Source organism: Ascaphus truei, chromosome 4 (genome assembly GCF_040206685.1).
Source record: "Ascaphus truei isolate aAscTru1 chromosome 4, aAscTru1.hap1, whole genome shotgun sequence".
NCBI lineage: Eukaryota > Metazoa > Chordata > Amphibia > Anura > Ascaphidae > Ascaphus > Ascaphus truei.
Window position 1 is genome coordinate 230,818,358 of NC_134486.1, and position 24,935 is coordinate 230,843,292.

Consider the following 24,935-nt stretch of genomic DNA (forward strand, 5'->3'; position numbering starts at 1 on the left):
TGGTTTGAACTCGTTTAGTTGCCGGGATAAAAAGCTGCTTTGTTGACAGCCATGTCAAAAAGCAAACACCTAATGGAGAATTTGAATAATGAAGGTAGATGTTCACTTTGAAAACTGAACAGGGGGAAAGAGGGGCTCAGTGAGTAAAGACACTAACTCTGAAAACAATGACACTGAGTTTGACGCAGGGGAGTCGGTTTCAATTCCCGGTGTCACCTCCTTGTAACTTTGGGCAAGTCACTTTATCTCTCCATGCCTCAGGCACCAATAACATAGATTATAAACTGTACGGGGCAGGGATCCATGCCAGCACAAATTCTATATACAGCCCTGCGTACACTGTCAGCGCTATACATGACAAAAACTATTATTATTATTATTATAAATTGCAATACAGATACATTCCTACGTAAAGCATCAGTCGCCACACCTCCTCCCCAATGTCATTTATTTTTTACTTGTTTATCCAAACTAACAGTACTCCCTGCAGCCGAACAGAAAAAACTAACAGTACTCCCTGCAGCCGAACAGAAAAAACTAACAGTACTCCCTGCAGCCGAACAGCAAAAACGAACAGTACTCCCTGCAGCCGAACAGCAAATATTGCTGCTATATACAGAATTAGAATATATATACATATATATACATATATACACAATATATATATTTTTATAGATACAGCTAAACCCCGTTATAACGCGGTGCTTGGCGTCCACAACCCCGAGACCGCGTTATAACCGGGATCTAGATCTCTCTATAAGCAGATTCACGTTGTAACGGATCGCGCTATAACGGGGTTGAGCTGTATATATACAATATATATATTTTTTTTTTCCAAATTGCCTTTACTTTCCATGCGAATAATACAAGGTTGCACCTAGAGTGCATGCACAATGTACACGCATTTCTTCTACACAAGTTTATTCTCGTCCCATTTTTATGTTGCAGTGGAAACTCATGTTCAGCTTGCTCAAAATAGACCGAGAAAGAAACACATGACAGTTTTGAAAGGCAACTTGGGCATTGGAAATTAGGCTACTCGCACAGGGCAGTTTCATTTTGCAAGATATCTGTTCATCTTTGTTGCTGTTATATTGAGTCTATTCAGTATTCAGTACAGCTGTCAAGAGAGATGGAAGATTATCAACGAATACAGACATCATTTTTGCGATTTTGCATTTTTTGTCTTTAAATGCCAGATATTGATCAAGATCCTGATGGTGATATCAGAAGTAGGGTTTGTGTGGTCTCTTCTGTAGATTTAGAATTTTATTGGTAAAAAAATAGCTATAAAAATGCTTCATTTTTTCCCCCCGAACAAATATACTTTTAAGGGGATTCACGCTTTAAAAAGCTTCTTTTTTTTTGCTCCGTTTTCATCTACGACAAATGCATTGTTTCATTGGATTTATAACATATCCTTTGATAATTACCTGTGCTTAAAAAGACCGTCTACTTGTTCTGTAAGTTCCTTGTTATATCGCGGTCGATGAAACAGATGTACAAAGTAAGTGTTCTAAATGAAATAAACATAGCAAGTAAAGACATTAATTCACTGCTCTAACCCTCGTGAGGGAAATTACTGAAAATCCAGTTCCCAGTTTACCTGCCTTTCAGGGGTAGCTGCTGTTTAATTAGGCCAATCAGTGCGCGGTTTGTAAAGACGCACTGTCTTCATTTCTTTGTTACAAAGCTTAGTTTATTTCTTGTTAGAAAGGGGTTTACTATTTGTTGGTATATTCTTTTAACCACATTTGCCAGGATTAAAGTTTTCATTTACTATTTGCCATGCACTGTTGTTGCTGTAAACAAGGTTTAACAATGACCAGATGTATACATCCTCTGAAGCAGGGCTGGCCAACTCCAATCCTCAAGGGCCACCAACAGGCCAGGGATTAAGGATATCCCTACTGTAGCACAGGTGGCTCAATCAGTGGCTCAGTCAAAGACAAATTACCTGTGCTGAAGCAGGATTTTCTGAAACCCTGACCTGTTGGTGGCCCCTGAGGATTGGAGTTGGCCAGCCCTGGTATAAAGTACCGTTCATAAATCCCTTTCACTGACAGGCAATGCTTTTCTGGCCTCCCTGATAGGTGAAAGGGTTAATTATTGATGGTACTGTACTTGAAAAGAACAGAGCACAACTCTCATTTATTTATGTGTTTTTTTCTAAGCTGTGCGGCACATCTTTAAATGCAAATTTGTAAACATTTGCCTATAGTTGTGGTATCAGAACAAGAATGACTCTCTTTAAGCAGATATTCTCTTGCAAAACAATTGTTCACAGGCAAAGTTTAGTTATGTGGTGATTTTTCAGCAACTCTATTGCAGCCTTTTTTGTAGCCAGTCATTGCCCAACATGCGTTGCATTTGAATGTGTTAGAATCCTTTGCACATCCTTAATAGCTGTGCATCTGGGCACTGTAAGAGTGATCTCTGCCAACATACTGGGCACTGAGCCTTCACCACTCTGTCTTAAAAGCAGCCTCCACACTTCTACACAAGAGCACTACATCAAACGGGAGCTTCCTTCAGCATCTTTGCTTTCTTCCTGTTTTGTCCCATTCCATTTTGTCACTGCCTCTATCCCATTCCACCTTGTCACGGTCACTGCCTCATACATTGACATAAATATTGTTGGCAGATACATTCTTGGCAAATGTAGTTTAGCTATTGTGCTACTTTTTGTGGAGCCTCAGCCCCTATTTGCTCCCGGGCCTTTTTTTTTTGTCTCCGTGACCAGGCTCAAAATGATGATTCCAAAAATGATGAAACCTCCTTTTTTGAGTAGGTCCACTTTATTCTACGTCTTCCCTGACCGAGGCTTATAGTAGCTGTATAAACTGTTTAATGCAGAAGGTAAAAGCTCTATGTAACCCACATAATAAAGTGGATAGGAAGCGAAAAGTGCCCACTGCGCGCTCACTACCCAGAATCCTTGTCTGCAGCCTAACCACTGTATGATGTGATCATGGGGTGAATTAATAAGGTTTGAGGACCTGTGGAAGACACGCAAACACATTGATGAGTATTCGATCTGTACCATTTTTACAATACCCATGCACCAGCCCCAAGTACTGTTGTATATATGTACTGTCTTGGTACTGATGAGGCTTTCTCATATATCACCTGAACCCATCACTCTTTAGCTTCAGAACATGACCTATTGTTCTAGCACGTCTCTGTCTCTGAAAGATCTTACACTCAGTTCAGCTGTATGCAGGAACAGGAAAGCACATTACACAGTAAAGAAAAAAAAAGACTGAATTCTAAGCACAGCTGAGAAGCCCGGTCATAATTACTAAGCCTGCTACCAAAAAGCCATCCATCTTTGCTGGCATGCGGCTGGCTGAATTTTCTATTATTAGCTGACAGGTGATGTCACAGAATCTGTCAAGAAGCCAGCAGGGAATCCCCAGAGGAAGATGAGGGGGGAGAGCAGGGGATGAATGGGCTTCCCTGGGTTTGTAAACAAAGATGTCCTCATTCTGACCTCTATTCACAGCCGAACGGTGACGTGTTCCAGCACTCACAATTTCCTCCCACCCCACCCCATCTCTCCACCTCAGCCAGAATTAGGCCAGTAGGTTCGTGCTGTGTAAATTATCTTCCCAGCGTGCTGTCTGCCTGCACAGTCTGAAAAATGCAGCGGTCTTAACCTTTAATAACCTTTCCTTTGTTTACTTTATAGTATGTGTGTGGAGCTACTGGCAATAAGTGTGCTTTGCGCATTGTGCCAGGTATTAATGCACTTCTGAAAGGTCACAGGCATTCCTCTCTTTCTTTTTGTAATCTAGGGAAATCATCGGTAAGGGAAAGTGAGCTTCGCCCCTCCTCCCCCCCCAGCTTGTATTCACTCGCACATTGATGCTGACTTAAATAGCTAAACACTAAAGCAGCTTTTTGTGAATATTGGTTCACGTGCATCTTTACTATATATTTTGGAAAGTTGTTTGTTTGTTCACTATGCATTTGGACACCTCTTAAGATATTGTAACCGCATTTTGCATGATGGTTCATGAGATCAAGGAGCAAGTTTTTATGTTTGGATACAAATCACATCACATATGACATGATCCCATCACACAACCCTCAAGCTATCACTTAATCTTGCTCACTCTGAAAATCCATTTTGCAACATCAGCAAAAATACAGCCGCCAAAGTTATTCAAGAGTGTGAGATCATTGTGTGAGACGAGAGTACAATGTCCCACAAACACGTATTAGAGACTCTAGATCTAAAACTTCAGGACCTCGGAGGCAATGAAACTATTATGGGTGGATTGTTTTAGCAGGGGATTTAGCAGGGGATTTCGCATCAAGAAACAAAAAAAATAAATGTAAATTGATCAGTCAGTTATTGTAGCCACGTCATATCATTTAAACCCTGGTGATGTGGTGCACAGATATGATTTTTTTTTTTTTTTAATAGGAAACAGCAGCATGCATTTAATCGTGTGTTGGAATGTACGCCACAGTAGAAATCAGTAGAAATCTGAAAGTGCGAACAGATTGCATTGATATGTGTGAAGCTTAACTGTAGCACACTAAAGCACCAATTCCTTATTCACCATATAAATAAAATTATAACATACATTCGTTGTCATTTTCAATTTTCTCTTGGTGTGTATATATATATATATATATAGTGCAGAATAAATGAGTTCTTCAGTATTAGGTGATACCTTTTTTATTGGACTAACAATTTATGTCAGAGGACAAACTTTCGAGAGTTATCCTCTCTTCTTCAGGTCAAGCAATACTGATATACAAAGGTTTCAATGGCTAAAACAGTGTAGAGAGAGGGGAAAAAAAACAGCAGATATTTACTGTAGATAAGGTAGGGTGTTAAATGTGTTTGAAGCCACGGAACGGTGTCAAAGAAAGGTGGGGAGGGGTAGGGATACAGGGGGGGAGAGAGAAAGTGTGAATAAGAATAGAGGCAAGCAGGATAATTACAAGCAATTTTGATAGGGTGTGAGAAAACCCATGTCCGCATTAAGTCCTTTGGTTTTGGTGTCAAAGAGTCTTATCATTCTGAGTTCAAATGTTTATGGAATGATCTGGTTGTGAGAAGTGATGTCCCACAGGTGAGCAGTATCTTCCTTCTTCGTGATGGAGTATGGAGTGTCTGTGCATATTCATTCTTCCTTGTAGTAAAACGAAGAAGGAAGATACTGCTCACCTGTGGGACATCACTTCTCACAACCAGATCATTCCATAAATGATCTAAAAATCTAAATCCTCAATGGAAGTTTAAAAGCACCCAAGAACGGAAAACATTTGAACTCAGAATGATAAGACTCTTTGACACCAAAACCAAAGGACTTAATGCGGACATGGGTTTTCTCACACCCTATCAAAATTGCTTGTAATTATCCTGCTTGCCTCTATTCTTATTCACACTTTCTCTCTCCCCCCTCCCCTTTATCCCTACCCCTCCCCACCTTTCTTTGACACCGTTCCCTGGCTTCAAACAAATTTAACACCCTACCTTATCTACAGTAAATATCTGCTGTTTTTTTCCCCCTCTCTCTACACTGTTTTAGCCATTGAAACCTTTGTATATCAGTATTGCTTGACCTGAAGAAGAGAGGATAACTGTCGAAAGCTTGTCCTGTGACATAAATTGTTAGTCCAATAAAAAAGGTATCACCTAATACCGAAGAACTCATTTATTCTGCACTATCGCAACTGGACTAACACGGCTATTTTCTGCTTTATATATATATATATATATATATATATATACACACGCGTGTGTGTGTGTGTGTGTGTGTGTGTGTGTGTGTATATATATATATATATATATATATATATATATATATATATATATATATATATATATATGTACTTCAGTATTAGGTGATACCTTTTTCATTTGGACTAAAATTATGTCATAGGACAAGCTTTCAAGAGTTCTCCTCTCTTCCTCAGGTCGGTAACAATGATTAACAAAGGAATCTATGGCTAAAACAGGAGTTATGAGAGCAGAAAAAAAACAGAGATGTACTGTAAATAAAGTAGGGTGAGAAACTAGTGTTTGAAGACATGGAAGGGTAATAATGGGGGGCGAGGGGATGCTATAGGCTATAGCGAGCCAGGCTATAAGATACCACCACATATGCTCTGACACTGAAGACAGAAACAGACATCTCACAACCCTGACCGAATCGTTAAGACAGAAGGGATACAAACCAAAGACCATTGCCAAAACTATTACATCTGCACTAAAAGCCCCACGAGAACACCTGCTACAATACAGACAAAGAACCTACCACACTCATACCACTAGTGGCCACATACAATCCTACCCTAGAGGGAATACGAAAAATAATCAAAGAACTGCAACCCATGCTGGCAGAGGATGTGACATTAAAATAAATCTTCCCCAAACCTCCCATTCTGGCGTTCCGGCAACCACCAAACCGCAAACAGAAATTAGTCAACAGAAAACTTAATCACGAACTTAAAGACACTGATAATGGCACAAAACTGTGCAAAAACACACATTGCAAACATATATACCAAGATCCCACAGCCAGTCACAACCATGGAACACTCAATGTTAAAGGATCATACTGCTGCACATCCAGGAACGTGGTGTATATGATTCAATGCAACAAATGTAACCAAGGATGCTACATTGGGGAAACCAGCCCAAAACTTCAAGGCAGAATGAATATGCACAAACACTCTATATATACTACACCACGAAGAAGGAAGATACTGCTCACCTGGGGGACATCATTTCTCACTACCAGATCATTCCGTAAATGATTTAAAAATCAAAATCCTCAATGAAATGTTTAAATGCACCCAAGAACAGAAAACATTGAACTCTGTATGATAAGACTATTTGACACCAAAACAAGAGGACTTAATGCAGATATTAAGGGGTCTCTCACACACTGTCACAATTGTTTGTAATTATCCTGCCTCTCTGCCAATGTTCTTATCCATACCTTCCCCCCCCCCCCCCCCCACATGCTGTCCCTTGTCACCGTTTTATTACCCTTCCATGTCTTCAAACACTAGTTTCTCGCCCTACCTTATCTGCAGTACATCTATGTTGGTTTTTTTTCTTGTTTTTTTCTGCTCTCATAACCCCTGTTTTAGCCATAGATTCCTTTGTTAATCAGTACTACTGACCTGAGGAAGAGATGCTTGTCATTGTTAGTCCAAATAAAAAAGGTATCGCCTAATACTGAAATACTCGTATATTCTGCAACTGGACTAACACGGCTATTTCCGTTTAAATAAAAATCTCTTAGTAGGACCATGCTATGGATATTCCTTAGCTGTGCAAATAAGACGTTACAAACAAAGACAAACCATCGCCAAATTAAATGAGCTTCTAACCCAGAACGAAAGTGAACTAAGGTCACTGGCAAGTTAAATAGGTTAAATGTCATGCATGGCGGCACGATCATGTGTGCATTTATACACACACATATTTGAGGGCTGGAGTACCAGAATAGGACCTTTGGCCGCGACCAAATCGCCAACGGTGCTCTGCCGCAATAACTACTGTCCGCAAGGCGAGTCACCACAGGTCACCTTGCCGTCACTGTCTTTCCCAGCCGGGCACCTCCACCGCCACATGTCCTCAGCACCTCTCCCAGCCACAGGGCACCTCCGACGCACAGGACACTCGGCGCGGCCACCAGCAGGCAGGACACGTTTTAACATTTCCCACTGCTGGCGTCCTCTGCGAGTGTCCTGCGTGTCGGAGTGGCAGAGGTGCCCTGTGGCTGGGAGATGCGGACATGCGGTGGAGGTGGCCGGCTGGGAGAGGCGGTGACAGTGAGGTGACCTGCGGCGACTCGCACTGTGGTCAGTAGTTATGGTGGTGGAGCGCCGGTGGTGATTTGGTCACAGCTAAACGTTCCAGACCGTGCAGTACTTTCAATTAAGGCCGACATTTGATCCATATTGCACACGTGTCTGCAACATATTTCTTGGTTCATCCCTAAAAAAAACAATTAAAACAGATAGTCTGTGTGCAGCTGTTCACAAAATAGAACCAGAGAAGTTAAGCCAGCAATCCACCCACCCTCATTTTTTAGGTAAGTATCTCGAGAACTGGGGAGTCCACAGAGCTATTAATAGCACAGTTCCGCTCTGGGGGATCCCCTGATTCCAATTCTGTGACTAAAAAAAAATATGGGGGCAAAAAATACAGCCAAACGGGATTGCTGCTTTGAGTTGCATACACCTCGTACCTGTGGATACCTGTCATGTAGAATCAAACAGATAATCAATTAAAACCCTTTGTTGACAAAACTTAGCTCAATAAAAAAAACGTACCAGTAAAAATCCTTTAAAAGTAAAATGTATCTGTTCTCTGTAATAACCACTTTCCTGTGTACCATTGTTGCATTTGGCTATTAACATTTGTGAATTGATGTCTGCGCATCTTCAGACTTTAATATGAATTCGTAATTGAATTAGCTTACTTTTTTAATGTAAAATAAATTAAGTGTACAAACTGTATATGTGAAGTAAGTTAATTTCCATGCAGAGTACTACCATACTGTTTTTGCATTGTATTGTTTATCAGTATATTAAAAAATACCACAAGGAGTTGTGAAAAATAACCATTTTAATGTAAAAAAAAAAAAAAGGAAAATCAGCAGTCGTCTGTTTAGAATGCAGAGTAAATAGATGGAGCACAGATCATGTAATTGTTCTTGCTTTCTTAATGTTTCTGGCTATTTTTTCCCCACATTCAGCTAACTCTGGCTCCTTCCAAGGCCCACATACTCCCCAGTCCACTGGCAGTAATTCCATGGCTGAGATGCCGGGTGACCTAAAACCTCCAACGCCCGTCTCAACACCTCACGGTCAGATGCAGTCCATGTCTGGTGGCAGGTATGTGCATTCCTGTTTGGTAAAACGAAGACAATGTACACTTAGGAAGAGTGTGCCTACAGTACATGTCTCATTGAGGTTCCGCAAACCTTTTTGTCTCAGGGTTTGCTCTGTGTACGTGCTATACAACACATTGAGATAGATAGGTAGTCTAAAATGCAGATAGATTTATGTATGAAATTTATGAATGTGTAACTACAGTATAAATGAGCATCCTATGGGGATTGGTGGTGTATGAGCCTTTTAGCGTGTCATGTTTACCTTTCATTCCCTTTTTAAATAATAATGTATTCTATGCTTTAGTCTGCTGCAGTAACCAGCCAATAGAGCTAAACTTGTGTTAAGGAAGTACAGGTATAGAGTCAATAACTTTTTGAAGGGCATCTATTTATTCCTTTTAAATTCCCCACCCTTGCTGATATGTTATCGCCACCGGCCAAGGAAAGATGTGACATTTGGTCTGTTTCCCATGCAGTTAAGCATTTCTATTTCATATTTTTATTCTTCTAAGCCCAAAACTAGCTTGGGTCCCAAAACATTGGCAGATAGGGCACATTTAAGAGATATCAATAAGCCTTACTGGTGAGCCAATCCATTAACAAATACATGATTTTTCTACCGAAATATTTTACTTGTAAAAAATAAACAATTTTGTCAAAAGTGAATGTTTGTTGCTGCAGCTACATGTACTGGTGTGAAACACTTTGTGCAATGGGTTGGCTTTTGTGTGTTTTGACTTCTCATGCAACGTTGTGTCTACGTAGAAACAGCGCAGTGAGCGTGCAGGATCCCTTCTCCGATGTGAGCGACTCGACTTTCCCAAAGCGCAACTCCATGACCCCTAATACACCTTATCAACAAGGGATGAATTTGCCTGAGATGATGGGACGGATGCCTTATGAGCCCAACAAAGATCCATTTGGTGGGATGAGAAAAGGTAGGTCTTCTGATGCCCTTCGATTTATCAGAAGCTATAATTTATTAAGCCCTTTATTGAGGTGTCCTTAAAGAATTGTCCAAAGCAAATCTGAAATCCAGACCAAGACTAGGTGCACATTTTCATACAGTTTACTCGACGGTAATTTTACAGGCTTGGGGCAAGTGCAGAAAATTATTCTTGCGAGCTTCAATGTGAGTGCAGGTTTGCTAGATCAGGGCCTTGCTTCTGTAAAAAGTATGATGGCCACGTCCAACCATCTCACGCTTCTTTTTAGAGATCCAAATCCCAACATGTCATTGGACAAGTACTCACCATCCTATACTTAATCCTTATGAGCATTTTCCACTTTCTTGTTGATACTACCCTTCCCTTAGCATTAACAGAGCTGTGTACGTCTTAAAGCCGCGTGGAGACTTTACAAAGGAGAAACGGTGGCCCAGTAGTAGCTTCGAATTAGATGAGCCTGGTTTGCATCCCAGTTCGTCATGTCTTTGGCAAGTCATCTATTAGTACCCCATGCATCAAACTTGAGATTGTAATTTTCATCTCTCAGGAACGGGAGTCTAAAAAGTTCTATTTTTATGACTGCATACACGGCCATCACTGCATAAGGACAAGTATTATTAAAACATTACATATAGCAGACATAGCAAGTGAATGTTTGGACACTTTAAACTTTTATCGGTGTTTTTATTTATGTTTTTGCAAGAGAGCATTTAGAAACTGGAATTGTACAGATTTCCTCTGTGCTAACTCCCACAGTAGAACAGGCTCATTGCGAAAGAAGTTACAAGATTACCTATGCCTCCTTCAGCTTAAAATGCTGCTTTAATCAATGTTATATAGTTTGATAGGTAGCCTGAGTGAGCAATCAGCTAGTGCTTATTTGAGCACATGGATTTCCTAATTTACTTGAGGTGCAACAATCAAAATTTGTACTTGAATTACTCTGCATCAACAGCATCTTTTCATCATGTTTCACTGCTGAAGTGCTCAACATGCTCTTCCCCCCGTGATGATAAAATGATGCTAACAGATTCGTTCGCCTTTCGTTGGTCCTTTGGTTTCATTAAAAAATGCTTAATTATTGACAAAACCAAGATAAATCAGGACAAATTCTTAAAAAATTGTTTTTTTTTTAATCAAAATCCCACGGGGTTCATGCAAAAGCTGTAAGAGACAAGGACACAGTTTATGTTGTATTGATTTAATACCAAATCTTTAACAAACAATCTTGACAATACTGTTCTTCTGTACATAATTTTATTATTATTATTTGCTTATTACTACAGCAAATAAAAATATCACTTGTGAGCACATTCACATATTTGACAGGTCTGCCTTTCCCCAGTATCACCCAGTATACAATGCTTCCAGTGCATCCAGGGATTCTGGGAAATGACATGCAAAGGAGCACACAGTGTCACCTTTTGCTTCTAATATTAACATGGACCCCTACAAGCTTATGCCTGCCGTATTACACAGCTTTTCAGCACCGCCTGGGTTAAGGAAGTGCAAAGCCAGTAAACCTACTCACAAAAAGCTAGTTCAACCTTTTGCGTCTCATCAGTGTGAGGTTGGTTATACTGGCTTTGCAATATGAAGCTGGGATTGGTTTCAACCACACATTAAATACGTTATGGTGGGTAAAAAGAAAACAAAATCGGAAGTTACCTTATGACCAATTCACGCATCATTGGACCCTGGAAGTCGCCTAATGGAATATATATAAATATGGGCAATTGGGTTTTATCTTCATGCCACCATGAATCCAACAGTTGTCCTGTGATACCATGCTGTCATTTTGCATTACATTTTTGTGGTGCTTCTACTCTTTGCCAGAGACTTGTATAATTCTAATTGACACGGTTACAGCCTGGTCATTAAGTGACTTATGGACAATTGAGATCTCTGTTTCAATGTAAAAGAAAAGAAAAATGCTTCATGTGCACTTTTTCTTATTTTCTTATTTCAGTGCCTGGAAGCAATGAGCCTTTCATGCCCCCTGGCCAAATGCCTAACAGTGGTGTGGCGGACATATACAACCAGACTCCCTCTGGAGTTATGTCCAATATGGGTATGAGTCAGCGGCAGCAATTCTCCTATGGACCTGGAGGCTATGATCGGAGGTGAGTCTAATAAAAAATAAAAGGTAAACTGTTAAGAGCACTTAATCACACTTCTACTGCCACAGGTGCATGCTATATGCCCCAGATTATTATCACTCCTGTGATATGCAATGCGTTATTAAAAAAGTAATGCACCTTGTGTATAATACACCGCAGGTAGGATGCAAATGAGTTAGACAATGTTTTAATGTTAAAAGTCTGGTTGGAGACTCAATGGCAGTGTCCTGATTTCAGTTTCCACTCGTACTAAAATATCTTTGATTTGCTCCAAATTAGTGAGACTGATGGGCCAGGTGGACGACAAGGAAATACCTTCATTTTCCACCCTCTTTGTGCCCTGTTTCTTGCCATTTGAAACCTTTTTGGCCCTTCATCTGTTTATTGTACTTTGATCCTACTGATACCTACTGCTTACACATAGCAGCAGTGGCAGGGGCCGGCTGATATCTTCCTGTAGCCACATTCAGCCCATGGTCCATCACGTGGAAAAGACCTACGGAGAGAAATATTTCCTATCGGAACATATCTTCAGATTCCGCTTTTTAACACATTCCTTACTTCTTCTGTCTTAGTTAAGTGGTTAATGGTGAAGTGAATGGGGCCACAAAGCACTGAATGCCGCCAGAAAGGATCTAATGCAGTAGCACACCTTAGTAAATGTCGCCTATGTGTCACATATCTGCTTCAGTCGCTCGCATATTTGATTAAACAAGAATGGGGTAGACCCGGCAGTAAAACAAGAACGCAAATCAAATCACAATAGCCACACAGGTTAAAGGTCAGAGTTGAAAGTCTCCAGTTCTTGACCGATTAAAATAAGACATATTTACTTAAACTTAAAAATTGCTCAGAAGGTTTCTGAATACTTGTACAGGCAGTCAGCTCTGTAAATAATAACATATGAAAATCAGATATTGGAAAATGCTACAAATATGAGTGGTGTGCCTGTAACGAGATGTTTCTGCGTGTTCTTTAAGGTCAGAGTATGGAATGGGCGCAGAAGGCAGTATGGGGCCGCCCGGGCAAAACAACATGGTGTCTTCTAACAGTGACCCAAGCATGTATTCCCCAAACCGCTATCCTGGGCAGCAAAGGTGACCGGACTATCACTTATTTATGAAACCACAACAAAATAGTCTGTGAATCTTGCCAATGCTGGAAGAAATGGTGATGTTGTGCCTGTGCCTCTTGCACTGAAGAGGTTGTCTTGCAGTTACTGTAGTCTAGGAAAGGCTCCCAAATGGCTCAGCAGCAAAGGGGTGGTATTGATTTTATTGCAACAAGAAGGAAGGGAATGAAGCCGACTCAATAACTCCCCGTAATACGTAGTCATTTGGTACTTTGAGATACAGGCGTATCAAACCTTATTGTCCATCTCACCGTATATTAAAAATGATCTTGTGATTAAAGTCCTAGCTGCTTGATACCTCCCTCCATTAATTAAAGGAGCAATCCATCCTAACCAACCTCCATCTTTTTTTACAAGATTGGAACCAGCCGCTGAACCTACTGGTTCCCGAGTTATTTGCTGGGGAAGTTACAGGTATTACTTCCTGTCTTTTAAAGGGAATTTAAATGGCCATCCAAAAGGTTGGCAGTCATTTTGTTTCCCCTGAGGGAGGTTTAAACCTGGTAACTTTACTGGTAAGTATATTGGGAACTGGGGGAGCCCCTTGATTCACACCATATTAATAAAATGAGGGGAGAGAATAAAACAAATTAGTAAAAGGAACTGCTCCTTTAAAGAAGCATTCCAAGCCGTTTTTTATTTTCTTATCGTTTTGCACAGGATTGAAGCAGGGGGTCTCCGGAGCTGAACCCTATTCATTTCAGCACCGGCGACCCCCTGCTTCCCGAGATACAGACCTCCGAAAAGGGGGATCTGTATCTCCTGCAAGTTTAAAGCTCCTGCGTCACGTGGGCCAATAGGGAGCCGAACTGAAAGATGTCACAGCTTCCTATTGGCCCACAGGGTGCGGGAGCTTTGAAACGCCGCCATTACATGAACCACAGCGAGTGAGACAGAGCGGGGGGCCCCGGGCCTGAAATTAACGGGGTTCAGCTCCGGAGATCCAATGCTTCAATCCTATGTTAAAAACATGAAAAGGGAGAGAGAGAAAACGACCCGCTTTGATTGCTGCTTTAAGTGTGGACTCATTTTTTCTGTTAAAAAAAAAAAAAAACTTAACTGATTAAATGAAAGTATTTTAGTCGAGACCTGTATCATCCAATATAGCCATTACGGGTCCTCTGTGGTTTCAGATTAAATGCACAATATTATAGCTGCGCAGTGCACCTCCTGCGTTTCACAGGGCAAAACAGAAGGTGAAAGGCATGTCGTCTGTTCTACAGTGGTAAATATTTAAAGATAATGACCATCTCTGTGCTCAGTCTCCAACAGATATTGAAAAACAGTTATTTATACGGATGTAGTAGAGCTCGTTTTATACGCACTCACTTTTGGGTGAATTATTGCATTTTAATCAATATACATGTTACCAGAATGGCCCCACTGTGCTGAAATTTTTTTTCTTTTTTTTAACTTCCCATAATAATGACACAACGTACATACATTTTTGCGTCACTTCGGTTTGGGGATTTGAACAGCAAGAGTTAACATAGCATGCATGAGTGCTTTATGGACCTAAGTGGTACAGCGCACGCTACAGTAACTCGGTAAACTAACATTCTTTGTAGGGATTTCATAAGCTCTTGCAGCTACATACAGTGTGTACTGTCCCTACTATTGAACAGACGTTACAGCATTTCAAAAGTTGTGTGTAGACAACTAATGATGCATCCACCTCAATAAGGTGTGTGTGTCTGTATATATATATATATATATATATATATATATATATATATATATATATATAAAATAGATTTTTTCTTTAAGAGCCAGCTTACTGTTTCTTTGCAATAGATGATATAAATAGTAAAGAAAGGCTTCAACTTTTTCTCTCCCCTGTATTGAACTACAGTGAAATATTGCCTTTCATTATGTAAGCAACTGTTTCAGAAATAAAACTAGAACATTTTGCTTTCTAATGAAGCAAGTGGAAATACCAAAGAAGCTGTGCTTGTTGGAGAACCTTTAACAGTATTGACAAGGACATAGACGTAATCTTTTTATATATAAGTGCTGTATGCTGGGAGATAATGGTGAAAGGTTGGGTTGCAGACCTGCCTAAGACATGCAGATGAGCATACAGTTGTATTTGCATATATATATATATATATATATATATATATATATATATATATATATATATAGTAAACAAGGACAGATGGCACTCACATAAAGATAGAAAATAGGTGCTTATCCCATAGGTATTGGATAGGTAACAGAGTTCCTTACGAGGCAGACCAGGAGATCCAGGACCACGCAGCAAGAAAAGAGACAGCACTCATGGTAAAGTCCAAAACGGTGTATTTAAAAGGCACAATCAACCGACGTTTCGGTCCTAACAGGACCTTTCTCAAGGGAGTGCTCAAGCATGAGCACTCCCTTGAGAAAGGACCTGTTGTTAGGACCGAAACGTCGGTTGATTGTGCCTTTTAAATACACCGTTTTGGACTTTACCATGAGTGCTGTCTCTTTTTTTGCTGCGTGGTCCTGGTCTGCCTGGTAAGGAACTCTGTTATATATATATATATATATATATATATATATATATATATATATATATATATATATATATATATACACACACACACACACACACACACACACACACACACACACACACACGCATACATACATACATACATACATACATACAAACACACTCGGTCTAAAAAGCTTTAATATGATTATCACAAAAACAGACATACAATAACTATTCTGCTTCTTGTGCTCAGACCTTCAATATAATTTGTAACCCTTCTATTCTTAAAAGGTGTTGATGAATTTGCTCTCTCTTGCTCCTGTGCATTAATATCACAGGATTCAGTAACTGGGAATTTTGATATCTTGAATAGTCTCTTTTTTTAAATTATTATTATGATTATTTACATACCATCTAATTCCCAAGTTGATTTGTAAATGTACATCAGTGGTGCTCATAAAGCCACCTCTATATTGGAGTTCAGCATGTTTCATGATACAGTATGCAAGACAGAATCATTTGAGTGGTTAAAGCTGCAGTTCAAGCTGCCGTTTTTAAAAATATATATTTTTTCCCATTCAATATGTGCACCAATACAATCTGCACACTGACAAGTTATTAGCTAAGCTGCAGATCGATCTGTTCTCCTTAATCAATCGCTTTCTCAGGGTTATTTAATTCAGTTCTTGCACAGCATTCTGGGCAATGTAGTCCTGGAATATGATTGACTGGGCAGTTACTAGATACAATTAGTGCACTGCTAGAGAGAGGGGCGGGTCTCAAGAGCCAGAGCCTATCAGAAGGGGAAGGGGGCTGTCACTTTAGAAATGTTTCCTACATTAGAAACATTAAACATGTCTTTAAAACATTTTTTAAAAAAGAATTTAAATGCTACAAGTATTTTCTCCTAGTACAGAACTGATTTTTTTTTAAAAAAATGCATGTAGAATATTGCTTGAACTGCTGAGATATCTGATATATATATATATATATATATATATATATATATATATATATATATATATATATATATATATATATATATATATATATATATATATATCAGATATCTCACAGGAAAGGGAACAATACCAATAGGCTCATATCACTGTATATACAGTGATGATTTCCTTGTTTCCTACTTACTGTGAACTTACTGTAAAGAATACATGTAACATTGATGTCAACTTTCTATTGTAGGCATGAACCCTATGGGCAGCAGTATCCAGGACAAGGACCTCCTTCAGGGCAAGCACCTTATGGAGGGCACCAGCCAGGAATGTACCCTCAGCAACAAGTAAGATAATGCCTGTGATAAAGTTGAAATGTGTAGTAATTTTTGATTCAATCGATTTGTTGATGAACATTTAAAAACAGCCTTTCAATTATATAAATGTGTCTGTTTGTTTCGCTTTTCATACTAATTCCCCAAGAGTGAATACACAAAATTGAGCTCTTTGTTACATACGTTTTGTGTATTTAAATTGCCTAATTTAATCTTTTCTCTTTGTTATTACAGAACTACAAACGTCATATGGATGGTATGTATGGCCCTCCAGCCAAACGGCATGAGGGGGACATGTACAATATGCAGTACAGCAGTCAACAGCAAGATATGTATAACCAGTATGGCAACACTTACTCTGGACCTGACAGAAGGCCCATGCAAGGACAATATCCTTACCCCTACAACAGAGAGAGAATGCAGGGCCCAGGACAAATGCAGCAACACGGTATTGGCCCTCAGATGATGGGAGGTCCCATGCAGTCATCCACCAATGACGGCCCTCAACAGAACATGTGGACATCACGGAATGAGATGCCATACCCATATCAAGGCAGACAAGGCCCCGGAGGCACAACACAACCAGTATCATACCCAGCCATGAACCGCTCTGACGATATGATGGGACCTGATCAGAGAATGAATCACGAGGGCCAGTGGCCATCTCACGTCAACCAGCGTCAGCCTTCATACATGTCCCCCTCCGCATCCATGCAGCCAATCACTAGAGCTCCACCATCGTCTTACCAGACACCGCCATCAATGCCAAATCACATTTCCAGAGCCCCCAGTCCGGCCTCTTTCCAACGCTCCCTGGAGAGCCGCATGTCTCCGAGCAAGTCTCCTTTTCTTCCATCCATGAAGATGCAGAAGGTGATCCCCACAGTTCCAGTGTCACAGAGCGCTGGGCCTCCTCCTCATGCTCCTCCTCCGAGGCGGGAAATTACGTTCCCTCCAGGATCAGTGGAAGCAACGCCACCGATCTTGAAACCAAGAAGAAAGATTACCTCAAAAGACATTGGTATGTTAAAAGCACCCACAAAACAAATCAATCTTTGTTATATATTTTCTGTTACAGAAGGGCACCTTAGAGCAGGGGTGCGCAAACTTGGGGGCGCAACATTTTCTTGGGGGGGGGGGGCCTTAGAGGTCCCGCGCTCTTCCCTACAACATTTAAATTAAATGCTGGGTGAGCGTGCGAGGCCTCTGTAAGACCCTTACCTTGTCTCCACAACGCTGTGTCAAATGACGTTAGAAAACACCAGAGAAAAGGTATGGGGGGACGCGAGCAGGAGGGGGGTGCGCGCAGTGGAAAACATTTGCGCACCTTTGCTCTAGAGAGAAAAAAAGGTCATACTTTCATGCTTCTATTGCAGATTCCCATAATAAAACATGAAGCTAATTTACATTTGGTGCATTTCTCAACATCAATCATGTGCACACTTTGTTAACAATTGGTGTGCAACAGTTTAACATTTTTTGGGTACTGCATTATGGGTACCATTTCTTTCACTTAAATTAATCATACATTGTGTATTTTTGTGCATTTTACACCTACTTGTTTGCTCTATTCAGAAAATGGAAGTACGTAGTTAATTTTTTAATTATAAGTGTTTACACATTTATTTCTAAATAAACTGATGTAAGTGTAAAAAAAAAAAAAAGTTTAACTTCTCCTTTTCTTGGGTAGCAGTAAGGTGAAAACAGTCACCCATCTCACATTTCCACTACTTGTGTTTATTGTAACTACCATTTAGTTTTGTAACTTTTGCAATATGTGAAGTAGATTTTATTAGGCAAATTAGGGCACCTGATTCTGAAGTGTATAATAACCTATATCGCAAAATATGCAATGAGATTTGTAATGCTTGTGCCTGGAAAAACACCAGGATCAATGCTGCAGTAACCAATGCAGTTTTATGAGACCTCACTGAAGCAGTTTTTTTTAATAGGACCCTACAATGTTTATTTTGCATTAAGTATTTATCTGGAGTAGAAACATCTAGATAATTTGACATATGTGGGTGCAATAGGGAGTCATATTTGTGTGTGTATCTTTAAAAATGTATACGCCTTTCACCATTATGTGCTCGTTTGCATGTCATTTCCCAGAATCCCTTGCTTCAGTGGAAGTGCTGTGTGCTGGGTGATAATGGTGAAAGGCGGGGTTGCAGACCTGTCTAAGACATGCAAATGAACATACAGTAATATTTCCATTTGCTATATATATATATATATATATATATATATATATATATATATATTTACGCATCACATGGTACTGTAATTCAAATGTAATCATTATTAAACTTAGAAGATGTTAATACTATTTTTTACCTTTATTAGTAACTCCCGAGGCCTGGCGAGTAATGATGTCCCTGAAATCTGGCCTGTTGGCTGAAAGTACTTGGGCTTTAGACACTATTAATATCCTGCTGTATGATGATAGCACTGTGACTACCTTCAACCTCTCCCAGGTATGGCATTGTAATGTCAATGTAGTCAGGCAATTAACACTGGCGACTACAATGTGTTTGGATCTGTGTGTGGTGCTCCGTGCATAAACATCATTTAGCTTGCTAGTTATTTCCGATGGACCTGCATCAACAGTAACATTTCTGTTTTTTAACAGTGTCTGTTATTTTATAAATTCTATTTAAGGTTAATGCCCATTTCTTATTTAATCTTGGCAAAGGGAAGAGATTTCACCTGTAAACATTGAATGAACAAGCAGCATTTATCCAATATGCACTGAAAATAAAAACATAGAACACAACCTGTGTTTTACTGCAATACGTTGCAGAATGTATTTGATCGTCTCAATTCCCTGGTCCGTTTTTGATATTGATTCATATAAGATTTAGAACTGACTGCAACCAAGTGTAAAGTAAACTCCTACTTCAGTATTAAGAATTGCAGCGGCACCCTGACAAAGAATGTATTGTTAAAATGTTTGTGCGCATTTAAGAACAGATACGTGTACAAAGTTATTTAAGAGCCAATCTACATATCCCCTTTACAGACTGTTACATAATTTAAACGATCACTCGAAGAGACAGTATGGCTTAATTAAAAAAAAAAAAAAAAATAGGTTTGAAGCAGGGGGTTTCCGGAGCTTAACTGCGTCGAATTTGGCTCTGTGGAACCCCCAGCATCTCAAGAGACTTACCTCCGTAGTTGCTACCGGTAGAAGCCCTGGCTGGGTTCACAATATGGTGGTTTAAAAATCCTGTGTCCTGCGGGCCAATAGGAAGCTGCAATGTCATCCCTTGTGCCTTCCTATTGGCCCATGTGACGCAGGAGCTTTAAACTGCATGGAGATACAAGCGGCACCTACAGAGGTAATCTCACAAAGCAGGGGGTCCCCGGAGCTGCAATCAATGCAGTTTAGCTCCAGCAACCACCTGCTTCAAACCTATTTTAAAAATAAATAAAAAAATAGCTTGGAGTGCTCCTTCAAGGCATGACCATGCATTTTGGCTCATATGGCTCCTGCGGTTCACACACAAGTACACCACTATTTTGTATGTGTCCTGTGTTTATCAGTCGTGGCATAACTTTCTAAAAAGGGCTGCTCTTGAGTTCTTCTTATGTATGTGATGTACCTTGAAAACGTAAAATAAATAAAATAAAATGCAATAATACAAAAGTAACATATTTGTTGCATACAATATTACTTGATCCCTTGTTTTGTTTGAAAATTAAAGGTTGCTCCTTAAGTAGAAATTATACCTTTACTGGCTGTAACTCACTGTTGATTTGAAAAATATTAACAATTCTTCGGGTTTTGGATTTTCAAACATCTTGAAAAAAAGGTGTTTTTTACCCTAGATTTTTAAAAAAAATTTTTTAATAAAAACGGAATATTTTTTTCTATAGATTCACACACACTAACACACACACACACAGTTTTTTGCGCTTTTTTTAAATTTTTTTCTTGTTTTTATTTTTACAGCTATCTGGATTTCTTGAGCTTTTGGTAGAATATTTTAGAAAATGCCTGATAGACATCTTTGGAATACTGAATGAATATGAAGTGGGTGAACCCGTTAGAGAAGCTCTTGAACGCAGCGCTGAAGAGAGTCAGTCCACAGCCGAAGAGGAGGCTGCAATGGATTGTGGGAATGATGAATATGAGGAGGAGGACGAGGATGTTGACGAAGAGCTTGATCAGAAGGGGCTTAGTGGTGAAGAAGGAAAAGAACACACAAAAACTGAGGAAAAGAGCTCCTTTGAGCCATCTGATGTCAGCACTGTTCCAAGTGAGAGGCCAAAACAAGCCAGTAAGTTTGACAAATTGCCAATCAAGGTCGTTAAAAAGAACAACCTGTTTGTCATCGATAGGTCTGACAGGCTTGGACGTGTTCAGGAATTCACTAGCGGGCTCCTCCACTGGCAGCTTGGTGGGGGTGACACAACCGAGCACATCCAAACTCATTTTGAGAGCAAAATGGAAGTCCCAATGCACAGGAGAACACCACCCTCCCCCAACTCCCTGAGCAAAAATAAAACAGAGCAAGAGGAAGTTATAGGAGAGCATGAAGAGGAACCAGAAAAAAGCATAACTGCAACTATCGATGATGTCCTCTCTGCAAGGCCTGGGGCACTGCCTGAAGACTCGAACAACCCTTGCTCACAGACCGAGAGCAGCAAACTTCCCCTAGGAATTCATCAAGCCAAAAGTCATTGGAATATTAAGTTGTTAGAAGATGAACCAAGAAGTAGGGATGAGACTCCCTTGTGTACGATAGCCCAGTGGCAAGACTCTTTGACCAAGCGCTGCATCTGTGTGTCAAACATTATCCGTAGTTTGTCTTTCGTGCCTGGCAATGACACGGAGATGTCAAAGCACCCCGGTTTGGTCTTGATTCTGGGGAAGCTGATCCTTCTTCACCATGAGCACCCAGAGAGAAAACGAGCACCACAGACATACGAAAAAGAGGAAGACGACAAAGGGTTGACCTGCAGCAAGGATGAGTGGTGGTGGGACTGTCTCGAGGTGCTTAGGGAAAATACTTTGGTCACGCTAGCCAACATCTCTGGTCAGCTAGACTTGTCTGCTTTCACGGAAAGTATCTGTTTGCCAATTTTAGATGGTTTGCTGCACTGGATGGTGTGCCCATCTGCAGAGGCACAGGATCCCTTCCCAACGGTGGGACCTAATTCTGTCCTTTCCCCTCAGAGACTTGTGCTGGAAACCCTGTGTAAACTCAGTATACAGGACAACAATGTGGACCTTATTTTGGCCACTCCGCCATTCAGCCGCCAAGAAAAACTCTATGCGACTCTAGTTAGGTACGTCGGGGATCGCAAAAACCCAGTTTGTCGAGAGATGTCTATGGCACTGCTTTCAAACCTTGCTCAGGGGGACCCTTTAGTAGCAAGGGCCATAGCTGTGCAGAAAGGAAGCATCGGGAACTTGATAAGCTTCCTGGAAGATGGGGTCACTATGGCCCAATACCAGCAGAGCCAGCATAACCTCATGCACCTGCAGCCGCCGCATTTGGAGCCGCCTAGTGTAGACATGATGTGCAGGGCGGCTAAGGCGTTGTTGGCCATGGCCAGGGTGGAGGAAAACCGCTCTGACTTTCTTTTGCACGAAGGCCGTCTGCTGGATATCTCAATATCGGCTGTTCTGAACTCTATGGTTGCCTGTGTCATCTGTGATGTACTCTTTCAAATAGGGCAGTTATGACACAAGTGGGAAGCCAAGCATGTGTGAGAGGAGATTAGGGAGTCACATACTGGCTATTTTTCTGTTCCTTTTATCAAGATTAGGAAGAAGAGAAAAATAATGAATTGTTAAAAAAAATTTAAAAAAAAGGCAAAAGAAAAAATAAAAAGAGAACAAGTCTTCGCTCCTTATATCCAGTCACTATTTACCAATTGGAAATTCTAAGAAACCGTTAGTCATGGAAATAAATATTTGCTGTTTATGTATAAGTTCATTTTTATGTTTTTTTTTTTTTGTGTAACCAAGGTTGGTGATTGTTCCATTCAAAGGTCACTGTTTTGTCATAGATTTTCCTCGTCATTGTTATTTTACTTGGTTGTATCACTTTTTCTTGGGGGACTGGTTGACCATCCTTGTGCAAGCATTGTATAACGAAACCGTATCACTACTTAGAAGAAAATAGATTGACAATATATCAGTTTCCATTATCCATTGTTGCTTTTTTTAAATTATTATTTTATTTTCCTCGGAACACCGAACATTAACCCATGTGCAACAGAACTACTAGTGATATCATCATAGTGTCTACAGGAGGGGTGGGGGACCAGTTACAAGAGTATTGTTTCTCTCTGCTGAAGAATGGTTACGTTAGGAGCAGAACGTAAAAAGCTAAATAACAATGGGCAAAATATTCAAGCAAAATAAATGTAAAAAGGAAAAAATAAACTGAGCGTTCAAAATAAACACAAAAAAAAATTTCAGAAGTACTCGCCAATTCTGTCATAATCACATCTGGTAACTGTTTGACCTTCCACAGTATGACAGTCCTTAGCTATTTCAGTATATATTTTTTTTTCTATTTTGTTTTTTCTACTGCCTAGGGGCTGTGATGTATATACGAGTTGTACAGGCCTACACTTTCTTTTTCTGTTTGACATTTGTTTTTAATTTAGTACAAAGTTTAGACTTTTTTTTTTCTCCCCCTCATGATGTGGTTACAGTGACGTTTTTTATTTTTTATGATTCTCTTTTTTTTTTTTTTTTTTTTCCTTTTCATTACACTGATAATTAATAGTTCTCTCCAAGCAAGAGGGTAATGTGCAAGTTTCTGTACGTATAAATTCATGCTCTATTTCGGGTTAGCAGCTGAACACTTTGCTTTCTGGTCACAATGTGGAAATAGTTGCCTGCTAACTGAATTAGACGAGGGTTATATAATGCAGACGACAGTTAACACAACATTATGGATGAAGCAACACAACTTCTGAGGTTTTTCAGTGATGAAATTAAGCATATTTGTATTTCAAGAAAATGTAGTTAAAAAAAAAAAGAAAATGAAAAAAACTTGTTGTAAATTCCTCCTTTTCCTCTGGCTTAATGAATATCATTTATTCAGTATAAAATCTTTATACTATATGTTCCACATGTTAAGAATAAATGTACATTAAATCTTGTTAAGCACTGTGATGGGTGTTTTTGAATAATGTTATATTTTTTGTTTGTGAATATAATTTTTAAGCTGAAACTGTAGTGACGTTTCTTTAAGCAGGAAGGCGCTTATTCAATATATTAATTTTTTTTACTATATTGAATCAGCCCCTAAGTGGTTTATGGTTTATATATAACACATTGCAAGGTTTAACTTTTCAATGAGTATAGATTTTTTTGATACATGATTAACGCCAACATCACAGGCATTTACAGCTTCATTGACATACTACAAACCACCTTTGAACTTATTTCCATCATATAATCACTTGTGTTGCTCAGTATTTTCTGATATTTAAGACTTTTTCAACAATACTATTCCGTAGTCTCATGGAGGCATCTTTATGGCTGCACCCGATGTTATTTAAGCACATAGTTCTAATCTCAACATTACCCTAATCTTAACTTGAACATTAAGGAGGCAATCCAAGCTGCACTTAAAAAAAGGATATATATATATTTATTTTTTTAGTTTGTTTTTATATGTGCAGTCTTTGATTAACTTTATTGAAAACTAATTCCCTAAGCTGCCGATCAATTAGTTCTCCCGTAATCAATCAGTAAAGATCCTGCTTCCCAGGCTTCACTAAATAGCTGCCTCTCCGTTTCAGTCAGTGTAACTCAGCAGCTACAATGTACTTATTTTATTATGGTAACATTATCTATTGTTACAGTTTGCAGATCAAACTGCTGGGAATATTGGCAACAAATTACCCCAAACAGGAAAGTGTACAAAGATCTTGCACTGCTGGGGAGGTGGCTAAAACCTGCTATCAAATCAAATGATGCTCAGTGTATTAAAATTAGTGTTGGACCGGGTCCTACTTAAAAAAACAAAAAATAAAACGGGTAACGGGTACCAGGCCAAAATCAAATGATCTACCCGGCCGGTTACCCGGTTGGCACTTATCTGGGGGTGGAGGAAGATGGTGGCGAC

At 39.7% G+C, this 24,935-nt stretch overlaps 1 protein-coding gene across 14 annotated transcripts in view; it reads left to right on the plus strand.

Moving 5' to 3' along the window:
- The window catches only part of ARID1B (AT-rich interaction domain 1B), a 398,185-nt gene extending 374,150 nt beyond the window's left edge, over positions 1-24,035 (plus strand). For 10 of the 14 annotated variants that reach the window (XM_075596966.1, XM_075596967.1, XM_075596971.1 and 7 more), the window contains 8 exons: positions 8,736-8,874; positions 9,639-9,811; positions 11,790-11,943; positions 12,921-13,037; positions 16,752-16,848; positions 17,071-17,857; positions 19,183-19,313; positions 20,792-24,035. In XM_075596966.1, coding sequence (XP_075453081.1) covers positions 8,736-8,874; positions 9,639-9,811; positions 11,790-11,943; positions 12,921-13,037; positions 16,752-16,848; positions 17,071-17,857; positions 19,183-19,313; positions 20,792-22,531 — 3,338 coding nt within the window. In that variant the 3' untranslated portion in view covers positions 22,532-24,035. The remainder of the gene's footprint in view (positions 1-8,735; positions 8,875-9,638; positions 9,812-11,789; positions 11,944-12,920; positions 13,038-16,751; positions 16,849-17,070; positions 17,858-19,182; positions 19,314-20,791) is intronic. The other 4 variants (XM_075596968.1, XM_075596974.1, XM_075596972.1 and 1 more) reach the window with 1 other exon arrangement.
- Positions 24,036-24,935: the final 900 nt, after the last annotated feature.